The following is a 12,886-nucleotide window of genomic DNA, read 5'->3' as shown; positions in this document are numbered from 1 at the left end:
TCTACACGAAGGAGCAGCGACTCTACTACGAGCTCCCTATGAATGCCTGGTCTCCTCACTCTGTCTCCATAGCTGAGCCCAGCTACCCCAAAGAGGAAACTCATTTTGACTGCTTGTAGCCTTGACCTCATTCTTTTGGTCACTACACAGAGCTCATGACCACAGGTGAGGGTTGGAACAGAGGTAGCCTGGTAAATCGGCTCAGCTCCCTTTTCACCACAATGCACCAACCTGTCAGTCCACCTCACGCTTCATTTTACTGTCATACATGAACAAGATCCCGTAATTCTTAAACTCCTTTCCTTTGGGCAGCAACTCACCACCAACTCAGAGCAAACAGTTTTACAGTGTATGAGCAGAGTTCTAGGTGAGTTGATGTGCTGAAAATTGCACGAAGAATCCAAACGGTAGGTACAGAAAGAGGCAGGGACCGTAAAGATTCACACATTTTAGAGCAAGCAATGGTGTAGAGGTATATCTACGACTCTTAAAGGCTCGAACGGCTTATTTGCATGATAATAACATCTAAATATCTAATTTTGCAATGTGGAAATAATTGTTTAATGATTTAATAAATGACTGGAGAAGAGTACTTTAATATAGCTGAAGGCAAAGAGGTGCCATTCACATGTGAGATACCTAGGTTAGATCAATGAACTCGAATTTTAAAAAGCAGGTTTATGTTGAAGCAATGAGTGCAAATGTATATGTTCTGCACATGTTTTCTGTGATCACACACGCTTCATATTGGAAAGACTCATTTTGAGTCACACATTAACCTGCATTGTATTTGTTTGGACTGTGGAGGAAGCAGGAGTACAGCCAAGCAGCAGCTTCAAACCCGGATCTCTTTAAGTGTGAGTCAACTTATACCAATAACTGCACCACCACGCAGCCTCCTACTCAAAATAGCACTGTGGTGATCAAACTAGACATATTTTTCTCACTGTTATGAATCATTACACAAATTGAAAACATGGTTGGTGGAGAAAAAAGAGTGCACCACACACCACAAAGTTTTGCGCTGCACTTGAGTTAGCAGGCAGTGCAAAGAAAACAGGCAGTCGTGAAGCAGAAGAAAAAGAAGAAACTTCACCGAAAGCATAAATTCCCACGCGTTAAATAACCAGTGGTTAGTCAAAGAGTGAAATGCCCTTCACTGCAAGAGCTACAAAGGTCAGCTACAGACTGCTGGAAAAACTTACTAGGACCTTGGTGTGTCTGAGCTCTTGGGAACCTCCAACTCAAAAAATTATAAGCAGATCATCATTCTTTCATATCTAGAGCTTTGCTTTACTTAGAGACAAAGAGAAAATGAGGTGGAGGGTAATAGTAATGACATCAATGTTACTTCATCACCAACTTGATGAAATCTCACCAGTATATATTAGGATTTCTACTGCTTTTTGATACATGCTTGCTTTGATGTATATTTCACAGCCTTATTTGTCCATTTGGGACGGACAAGCTGAACCCTGAACATCAAGGAAACAGCGTGTCACAAGCAATCTTGTGAAGACAAGATACTGGTTGACATTGTTTTCCGCTACATGATAGCAAAAAAAAAAAAAAGGTTACATCTCTGCACATGGCATTACACTGACCTCACAGCTAACCTATCCGGGTTCCGAAAAATCATAAAAACATTCTTTTTCAAACTCTGAATTGGTCCAAGGCCAAAAAAGATTACTTTGACTAAAAGGATAAATGTGGTAACAGTGTTGAAAGGAAACGTTTGGCTTCAATCGCTGGGGTTTGTTTAGTGTGCAAATGCGAGTAGTATTCCAGGGGTGCATGAGGTACAAAAGCTTTGCAATGAAACAAATGACAGAACTGTGCATCCCATCAATAAGTAAAACATTAGAAAATAAGGCACTTTACTTTTGTTACATAGGAAAGATGGATGTAGAGCCGTGAAAAGCTTGACATTCGCAGTAATGTAAAGTAATGCAAGCTTAAGGAATCCTACAGAAAAGAAGGCAGTGAGAAATGGGCTACAGCCATGTGAGAAGTACTCTTTGCTTAGAGGAAATCCTTTTATGATATGTTAATATGATGTTGGTCAGGTATAATGTTCACCCAGCTTTTCTTCAGCGTGTTAACATTTACAAAATAGCACAAAACACAAAGTGGGAGGCTGAGAGAAATGCCATTCGTTTTAAAAGTATCCAAAAACTACATGTTGGACAATTGAATACCTCAAGACACCATTAAATTTAATACAGTTCATCTAGAAAGTGACAAGAATGAATGCCCCAAACATCACTTCAATTTTTCCATGAGCTGTTGACATTTTACTCAAAACTAAAATCGTCAGAGTAGGAGTAGAGGAAACATCACCGAATCGCCAAAGTATTCAGGATTTTTCATCTGGGCAGTCGGAATGTCTGAACAAAAGGTTGTGGTGATTCATCTGCCAGTTGTTGTGATAGTGCTATTTGGACCAAAGTGATGGACCAACATTACCAACTGAACCATCATGCTAGTGTGGCTCGAAACAGAAAGTATATCATCTCAGATCAAAAAGGCAGAGAGACAGAAAGGCAAACAGACTGACCGATGAAAGATGTCTCCCCCAGGTAACCTCTGCGTCTGAGCACCACGTCCAGGAACTTCTCCTCCTCGTCCACCACGTAGTACTCTTTCTCCAGAGAGATCCAGGCCCAGTCCAGACGGAACTGCTGCCCCTTCAGCTTGTTCCCACCTGCACAAAATATATAAGAGCACAAAAGCACTTCACACCTGATTGTAAGCATGTTTGAGCATGAAGTTTTTTTTAAAAGTTTTATTAAAAAACTGTCTCATGTTAGTATTTATCTGAATGAATTGATTTGAATTGTGTTCCTTCTCGATGCAAGTGTCAGCACACTGTTTATCTAAAATCTTTAGGGAAACACTTTTTGTACCGAGGTGGGTGTGCACCTATTTATTTCACTGATGTAACATGCAAATGCTGCATTCAATATTTCGCAAAAAAATACAGAGAGAATACCATGAGGGAAACTCTGTGACTCAGGGAGGCTATTACTGTAAAGCTGCAATGAAGAAAAAGGGTTTTAATTATTTTCATGGAGCAGTTCAACTGTTCACCAGACATCTGCTGCAGAACATGTACAAATTAATAAAAAAGAAATCACACAATCTTACTTATCCCACTCTGTATCTAACAGGGTGCTAAAAGTCTAAATGCCCCTTACTGAACTGTATTTTTCCCCTCTCCTGAGGATTTGAGCATGCCAACCAAACAGCGTTATTAAGGGAGAGTTTGTAGAGCAAATGCTCATGTTGGTGTTGGGCTAATAAAACTACTCAATACCTGCCACTGCAAAAAGTAGACAACAGAGAAGCTACTTTGTATGACTGATTTACCAACTACTGCTGGGGTAAAGGATGTAGTGTGTAATACTGAATGGAAATAATGAGAAAGCATCGTAAAAGTGGAACAGAATAAATGGAGGAGTTTTTTTTTTTCTCTTGCTTTTAAGTAAGGATGAACAATGCCTGATGTTTCATGGCATTCTGGTAGGTGTTATTATAGTGTCTGACTGTGTGTTTTACGGGCTGAGGGAAAAGCAGAGGTGGAAGAAATGTTATGTGTAGGCTGTTAGAAAGGAAATCTCATTTAGCTCTATTGAGACAATTTAAAAGTTGTTTGTTCTTTCATGTTATTTATGCATCTTAAAGACTGAATCAGTATAGCTGCTGAAAGGACACAAACCCTAGCACTTCACCTCCATCACCGAGGTCAGGAAAAGAGGCGAGGCAGCTTGCTGTTCAAATAGCCCTGTGCAAAAAAGGTGGTGCTACTCTGTGACACTTATAACCGAAAAAAAACAGAGGCATATACTCGCCTCGACAAAGAAATAATCATATACAGTGTAGTGAAGAGTGGAGATGATATTTTCTACCTCCACATTCAGTACACGTTCAGGTTCAACTCCTTGTTAGAATAAAGTTACAACATGGTTTGCGAACATGGTGTTAAAATGCAGATGAGGTGAAAAGTTCAACACTTTCCAGATTGGCAGACAGCTACTGTACAACATGCAGAGGTGAGGAGGGAGTTAATATAATCAGCGTTCATGTAGCCTACAAAACGCCTGCAGGCCAAATTCAGGCTTAGAGAGTGCAAATATAAAATCGCACACATGCACATCTCTTCGATTCCGACTTCACTGCAGCGTGCAACCTTGACTTTCATCCCGGCTCACTGATCGTAAATGCAGCATAAGCTGCCTGAAATCTTAGTTTGTGTGTGTGTGTGTAAGTGTTTGCATTGTGCGTGTGTCCCGGTTCCCCTGTGTGACCTCTCACTGGGGGTGTGTAGCTGTGCACAGACATTAGGGATCTGAGTCAGTGGGCTTCAGACTGTCTCATTCCTCCAGCCTTTTTGGAAGGATAAAAGACCTCTCACATGTGCTGACCATACAAAAAAAGCAGCTTTGAAATCATCTTCAATAGAACTAAATTCACTTTGCGCACTCTTTCAAAGGCTTTCCTTACAAAAACTCAGCACAAGGGATTTTTTTCTGTCGTTCATTTTTTTGACCAATTAGGGATCATAGTTTCTGCGCAATAAATTTCAATGATCAGGGCACTCTGACAAATCTGGAAAAAAAAACTCTGATGATCCCTTGATTGAACAATCACTCAGAGCTGTCCTGTCAGATGACATGATTTTCTAACCACAGTGTTAATATCCAAAGGTATTAAAACCTAAATGCGGAGTAAAATTGTACTTGCTGTTATTGTGACCTAAAGTTTGTTACTCTTGCCAGTCTTCTCCTTTTTTTTCTCCTGATGTTTAATAAACAGCACTCGGTGTGCTGCACATCATAATGTAAAGCACTGTACTGTATCTCATTTGAGTCCTTGTGGTCTGAGATCACAGACTGAGCTCCCATAATGTAGTTCAGTCTATAAAGTCAGATGATCAAACAATACAAAGCCGGACTGTCAGATCCCCAGTCATTATTTATTAGACTTGCATGATTAAAGCTTCATCAATATTTCTATATAATATCACAGAATCAAACTACTACATATGAAAGGGTTGCTTGCAATGATGAAGCCATGAGGTTTTTATTAACTGGCCCTGCCTCTAGAGAGCTTAAAGAGGCCATTTTCACCTCTTTGTTTTGGTATCTGGCCTGAAAATGACTGTATGGTTCAGTCTCAATGCTCTCATTAACCTCACCTTCAGCTGCAGCGCTCCACTCTTTTCAGAAAAAAACAAAAGCTTGGATATACCCACTGCATGCAACCTGTACTGTACTTAGCTATGGAGAGACAAAATTACCGACTAGATGATGACGTAGAACAATGAGAAAATTAAAAATCTAAGCATGTTTCTAAGATGTTCAAGGAGTAACCACAGCAAAATTGAAAGTTGAACTAACATTTAACTTTAAAATTGGACAGAAACAAGTCTCTGAATGAATGTCAGTGTTGGTGCTTGAGGTTAACCACATTTTTATAAAGAAATAATGTCTTTCAATTCATGTTGTAAAAAGAAAATGCTTACGACCATCCACTGGTCTTGAGAAAAACACTAGTACAACCAAACTGAAACGTTGCAGTGTAATTACAAATCAAATAAGGTGCATTCTGAGTTGAAAACCAAACAGTGGAAATGTAAGATCTGCTTCCTATTCAATAAAATATCATTAAAAGACTATCCGTATACACCCCACAGTAACCCACACCTGTCTTTTTTCTTCCAGCTTCTTCTTCTAAGGATATTTAGATCCTCAACCTTTAAAGTAAACCTTCTGTGAGGCTACAATCATTCATTCAAAAGGGCATCAAAACGGGTACCGCTGCCTTCATATAGGCCCAAGTATCTGCTCTGTTCTCCAGCATGCTGCAGGGACTAAATTAAAATCTTACACTTTGAACTTGGGAAGTTTTTCAAGTCACAAAACTTGAAGCTATACGTCAAGAGGCGGTAGGGTTAAAGTCAAAGCAGAGCGTCTTATTAAATTCTCAATCTGATTGTCACTGGAGTCCACATGATTGCAGCGTACACGGCTGCCAAGTATGTTCTCTGTGCTCCGCAGTGAGAGGTCGGAGAAAAGAACATGTTTTTTTCAAATATAATGACGCTCTTACTTTATCATAGCCAAGCAAGCAACACTTAAAGTCACTTTTAGAAAGAAGCAATAGCAGTCATTATTACACCAAGCAACAAAATCACCATTCCAGCCACTTCACTTGGCTTGCAGCTCTCATGTCAGGCTAATACACGTCAGCAAGCGAAGAGAGTCTGCGTTGTACGCGGTGTGTTACAGCCTTGTTTGTGCCGTATGTTGCATTTAATTACCCTCTTGGGACAATGAATCATAATACTGCCAATCAAATAAATACATCTTTTCTTTTTAACACACGAATGCATCAGTATCTCAGCCAATCAGTTACTATCACTGCACAGCAAACACAGATGGAACGCTTTTCCTGCGACCCGATGGCGACCGTGGGCCTAAAATTGTCACAGATTTCATGCTTGTTAAATAAACATAGCACATTGCTGTGTAGTACATAAAGGAGGAACTGTCATTTTTCAGTGTTATGTGTGTGTGCGTGTGTGTGTGTGTGAGTGAGTGTGAGTAAAATTATTTTTCTTTGTGCAGAGGCTGCTGGAGTAGAGCCAACAGTGCAGGACATTTAGTTTTAAAGCATCACAACCACATAAATAAATGCATATTTTTAAAAATCTAAAAAATATGAGATCAGACTCCTTTCTTCAATCAAATCAGGGTTGCCTTGACTTTCTTGAGTTTTATCTATGTGTGTGTGTGTGTGTGTGTGTGTGTGTGTGTGTGTGTGCGCGCGCATATAGGAGACTTCACACTCAAAATCAAAGGAAATTTCTCCCAGCAAGACAGTGCTGTCTGCTGCGCAGAACATCTATTCTGCTGCTGGCGGTGTGGCCTTTCCCTCACTGTTACGTCTCCATCTGCCTTCTGTTCTCCTTTGTATGTGAGTCTCCAACTCCCAGTGCAAACCGGCAAACAAAGAGCTAAATTCACTCAGCAAACCCAATGATCTTGTGCGCGGTGGAAAACTTTCGAGAAACGCTGGGCGAGGGAAGCAAACGCGAAACCTTGTGTTTATTCACTTGGCAACATGTTCCCTTTCACAAACCACATGCCATGTGAAGTGCTGTGACACCCTTTTCTGCTGAAATAGACTGCCTACTATTTCAGTAGTAATAGGAGCCCACGCACCATCCATCTGACAGGAGTGCTACTCTAGATAAATTCTGACAAAACGCTAACAAAACACAAATATCTCCCTCCCCCTCAGGACGCTTCAGTGCCTTTTAGTTTATCCTGACAGATGTGTGGCAGTCACTGTACTGAGAGGCTTGCTATGCGCAACTAGTGGTAAAGAGGATCAGAAAGACTGTAATGGGCTCTGCACTCAGCTGTTTCTTTCTTACAAAGTGTGTGTGTGTGCGTGGCCTGGCATAAAACAGACTGAATGCATGTTATTTAGCAGCACCATAATCCAGTGTCTGTCTGTCTGTCTGTCTGTCTGTCTGTGTGTGTGTGTGTGTACTGTACATGTGTATCCAGCTACATTTACACCTCACTCAAGGCGATCAGTGTGATAGTGGATATCTCCTGAGGTGTGGAGAGGTATCAGGCTGACCACAGATGCATAGCCCTGGGCAAATACAAGTCTTTCAAATGCTGGGATTCAGAGTCTCTGAATCATAACGTACATTCTGGACTGCTGCTTTGCATGTGCATACGCAAGTATTCAAAGAGTCAATGAATCACTTCATCCGACTGCAAATGCAATGTAAAGGCGAATCTGATGCTGTTTGAGCACCAGAGAGCACAATGTGAGCCCGTGGGCAACAAAGGAAGTGAAGTGCACATGCATCACCCCCACCCACCCACCCACCCACCTACAAGAGATAAAAGTTGCGTGTGACAGAATAATGCATTGTTTCCTGCCTACATTCAATAGCCATTAGGCATGCCTGTGCTGCAGGAACACCTTAAGCGGCCCGGCACATGAAACTACCAGAAACTGTCATCTGAAATCCTCACTCCTTTGAAGTTCTTGTAATACACTTAATCACCGTGAAGTTTTTCACCGATGTCTACAAAGACAGCCTCATACGACCATGGGCATCGCTTAAAGGGAGAAGGCTTCGGGACAAACCGCATGGTGGCTTCCGTGAGGGTATGTGTGCGCGTCTGCAGCTCTGCTTGTGTGTATATTTGTCTGAGCCAGATGAATGATGACACCTAAAAGCATTTGTTCTCATCCAGGTTTTTTTTGTGTGTGTGCTCATCACAGAGGCAGATCTCCAGCACAGATATCATTCCAGCCTCAGTACAAAGTCTTCCCATGCCTCCAATATAATATTAAACAGAGGGATGAGTTTAATGTATCTCAGGACATTTACTGGCACTCCTGAGAGCAAAGTGTGCCGGAGCACAGAGATGATAAACTAGCTGCTGAAAGCCCTGGTTTCTCCTTCCCACATTTTTTATCCTCTACTTTCATTTCCCTCCATTATCTCCTTAGACTCATTAAAGAAAATCTTCATTTTGTCAGAAAATGTTCGTTTTTTTTTTCTGCAGTTGCTTTCATAATGTTTACTTTTAGATGTATGGTTCTTATTAGAGGGTTTCACAATGCAAACAATAAAGCAGAGCTCAGAACAGCTACCAAGTCCTGCATACGTACATATTGCAAAGTGAACAGAAAAATGCAAATGAAACAACACTTCAGGTTGTAATGCATGTATGATTTAAAATAAATTATCGGCCCATTAAGATCCATTAAAAATGAAACAGAGGAAACAGATAGTAAAGATGACATATGCAAAGACAGTAAAATGGGGAATGAGATTTTATGTGAGCTGGAATTATTACTTTTCCATTGCTCCATTTTGCATAAAGAAAACCATACGCCATGTAAGAATGACAGAGTGAAAATTGGATGTAAAAAATCTGCTGAGAAAAAAACTACAGTAACTGTTTGAAAAAAGCAATAGAGTAATACAGGAAGAGAAAAGAGAAAATCCAGTGCTGATAATTGGGAGCAATATCCTGCATTCATATAGTCAAAAATGTAGATCACAGCATTTCCACAGCAAAAAAACGCTGAAGAGACTTTTTGTTTATTCTTGAGATTAGAGGGTATTTGCGCCTGTTTGAGTGTCTGCACGTCGATCATCAGTTGTCAAGCATCAAGAAATACAGAATCAAAGATGATTAACGTGATGAAAAATTCTTTCATATCTCTCAAAGTCTCATGCTCTCATCTCGGGCTCCTAATGAGATGCAGATCATCGTGAGCAACATTGCAGAATGTGCTGCAATCCCGCAACAGAGAGATCCATCAGCGGGCTGACAGACAAACACGGCAGGAGGGGACAGACAGCAGGAAAAAAGACAGCGAGGGTGTGACAGTAACGCCAAATCCTGATGACTAAGAGAGAGTCGACACTCATCACAAAAAATAAATAAATAAATAAACCCACAACATACTTTGGAGGTTTAACTCGACGAGACGGGAAGGCAAAATATTAAGACTGTACCTCGAGAGGGAAAGAGGACACAGACAGACAGGCAAAATAACACTAAAAGAACAAAATATATAATGAACGTAGATGTTGAGCAGGGTGAAAGAACTGGAAATGAATGAAACGCATTGAACAGAGATCTGAGAGTGACAGTGTGAGAAGGGGCGGGAGATGAGGAGGATAAAGAAAGGAGAGCTGGGCCCTGAGAGATGTGAGTGACAGTAAATTCCTGAATGCAGACAGATAAAGAGAATCCTCTCCTACAGCCAAGGGACATGTTAGTGTGTGTGTGTGTGTGTGTGTGTGTGTGTGTGTGTGTGTGTGTGTGTGTGTGTGTGTGTGTGTGTGTGTGTGTGGAGGGGGGGGGGGGGGGGTTGTCAGTCTGTGCTGAATGCTGATGTATTACCTTGCAATTCTTCCATCCTGATCAGTATACATTGCTTCAACAACAAGAAAAGGTTAACAACATCAACAACAACAAAAAGAGGTCAAAGGATTAACCTGGTCCATTTGTGACTATGGTGACAGCCCGTTCAGGCCTGTAATTGTTTGCTTTTCAGGTGCTTTCACGTCCTTCTGAACTCCAAAGATGAAGAGTTTTATTCAGAAGTGACTTTGGAAGCAATAGCTTAACATACAAATTAAATCTCGCTTTTTTTTTAAGCTGACATCTACATTCAGTGTGCGTATTTCAAATTTCTGAGCCGCACCACAAGAAGGCTATTTGAGTCATTCAGCTGCTAAGTTAAGAGTTTAAAAGTTATCAGAGATGTAATTTAAATTTGACTCGTTCGGTTTTCAGCCACTCTTTCTTAAAGCCATTAGAAGAGAAAGTCTGCATGTATATAAATAATTTGCGTGCTTATCACTTAACAGACGAGGGCAACCCAAGAAGGTCATTTCATCTCAAGTGTTAGCACTGCCTTTGTGGGGAAAAGAAGAAGCCTTTTGAAGAGCACAGCACCACCACAGATACACATCATTAAAAAAATAAAAACACCCGATAAAGAAATGGTGCCCTTGCAGTGCATACGGTGATAATTATCCTGGTAACACAAGCAGCGGAAAAGTTGCGCACAAAGTGTTTTATTATGATTAAGATAGATGTGAAGACCAAAGAAACGCATGTATTGTGTACTGTGTGTAGAGGGTAAAAGGGGATGTGGAAGCAGCAGGGGGTGTTTTTTTAAGTGGATATATCGTTAAAAGTCCAGATAAAGCAGTGGTATGTCTGGGCTGCACTCGAGCAGGGAGGGGTGGAGGACGGAATGAAAGGATTCTATTGTAACAATCAATCTCATTTGCGGTGGGAGGAGAAAGACAAAGCAAGAAAAAAAATGGGACCAGGAACATTTTTTCCACACTTTATTTTCTCACTCACCCTCAGTTGAATCCAGCTCCAGAGAATTAGTATTTTTTCACTGTTGAGATTTCTAGAGTAATGGAATGAATGATAAATGCAATAGAAACATCTCTTTTTAAGCAGAATTTATCCGTCACTCTTTGCACTTCAAATATCACACTATCAATAAAAGTATAGCAACTGTTTTGTTGGTAGAAAATAAATCAAAATCATCAACAGCAAAGTCTGTAGGTCATCCGCTGTAATAGTGCCACTGCCTGTGGAAAGATACAGGCTGCAATTCATTCTTTTAAAAAAAAAAAAAAAAAGCATGTTTTTGTGCTGTGAGAAACACAAATCCAATTCCATGCGACTACATTGTATTATGTCAAGGGCAGAGACCTTCGAGACAGACATATCAAATCCTGTGTTATGAAACCAGAGCTCACTGCATGGTAAAATGCCACCACCAATATAAAATGTGTGTTTTTGTTATTTCAGGGAACCAATCTTTTAGAAGTGAAACAATCAGTTAATAATTAACAGAACAGTCGATTCCCTGAAAATATTCAGCAGCTACTGTGATAATTGATGGCCCGTTTTCGAGCAAAAATGCCAAACACTCTCGAGTTCCATCCACTCAGATTTAAGCATTTTCTGCTTTGTGTTGATTGGCGAGCAGTAATAAACACAAAAAATGACATTTCTGACTGCTGGTTAAGCAAAATAAGATGCTTCTAAATGACATTTTAGAGTCCATGATTAATCAGTTAATCTAGAAAATAATTGGGGTATCAACTAATGAAGACGTCTATTGTTGATTTCTGTGTTGAGTGTTTTCATGACCTTCACCTTCGCTTCATTGTATTTTTTGCTGTCTCCTGCTGCTCCTCAACATCCCACAGCCAAAGAGACCCTGGGAAACAAGCCGCGCTCTAGTCCATTACAATTAACTATAGTGATCCCAGCCGGTTTTAACCTGTGACAGAGGGTTCTTCCTGCCACTCTTCCCCTGTAGATGAGCCTGTAATAGGGCCACATAATTAGCGGTGGCTGCCTCGGAGCTCTGCCCAGCTCAGACGCCCAGGGCTCTCATTAGCCACAATGCTGCCTGGGCTATTAAATATCAAACACCTTTTTGTGCTGGAGGCCTGACCGCCCCTTAGCCTACGGCTACGCCTCTGTGCTGTGCTGTGCATGCATGTGTGGGATTGTTTGCATGAGTGTGTAGCAGCACACATTTGGATTAGTGTTTTTACGCATCTTTATGATATATAAGAATGCCCACTTACATGTACACTCATGTCTCAAAAGGACATAACATGCAAATAAAATATAGACTTGCAGACATGGAAGAATTTATGTGGGGGATTTCTGTGGGAGGAAGATAATGGAGTAGGACGATCCAAACTGCCCTATAACAGACTGTTAACAGTGTTTTTAAAATATTTTTCCTTCCTTTGCAAATTCTATATCCAGAATCAGTTTGCAGTAAGTCCAACTCCCCAGAGAGGCAAGGAAGCCCAAGCGGATCCAGTAAACTTATGGACTGATAATTTACACTCATGTACTTCAAGTAGAGTTCTTTTTAAAAGCCTCAGGCTTTTTAGTTAAACAAGAATTTTGCCAAGAGCAGAGAGGAGGAAAAAAAATCTAAGAACTTTACAGGAGCATGGACAATCAATTAGTCAATGTTTCTCTTTCATGTGCATAAAGGAACTGTTATTCTTTACGCATTAGCACTTCTTTTTAAGAGCATTAGACCCACAGTATGAAAATACTTTTGAAAAATGGGTCTAGAGGTAATTCACAAAACATTTAGTTAATGTTTTTAGACAGAAAGTGTGCAATACACGGTAAAGTTCTTCAAGTTTCGTTATTTGATGTCGGTGGGTAATTCACAAGGAGTTTAAACTACAGAGAGAATCATCATCTGAACAGGACTGTCATTTCCCATTCTAACTCAACAATATGTGCTTTCACTTGTGATGTACAAG

At 40.5% G+C, this 12,886-nt stretch overlaps 1 protein-coding gene across 1 annotated transcript in view; it reads right to left on the bottom strand.

The window, feature by feature from the left end:
- Positions 1-12,886, bottom strand: part of frem2a (FRAS1 related extracellular matrix 2a) — a 63,994-nt gene that overhangs the window by 39,705 nt on the left and 11,403 nt on the right. The window contains 1 exon segment of the mRNA XM_022209962.2: positions 2,558-2,704. Coding sequence (XP_022065654.2) covers positions 2,558-2,704 — 147 coding nt within the window.

This window comes from Acanthochromis polyacanthus, chromosome 17 (assembly GCF_021347895.1).
Source record: "Acanthochromis polyacanthus isolate Apoly-LR-REF ecotype Palm Island chromosome 17, KAUST_Apoly_ChrSc, whole genome shotgun sequence".
NCBI lineage: Eukaryota > Metazoa > Chordata > Actinopteri > Pomacentridae > Acanthochromis > Acanthochromis polyacanthus.
Note: the sequence above shows the minus strand (reverse complement) of the source record. Positions and strands in the feature narration are given on the sequence as shown.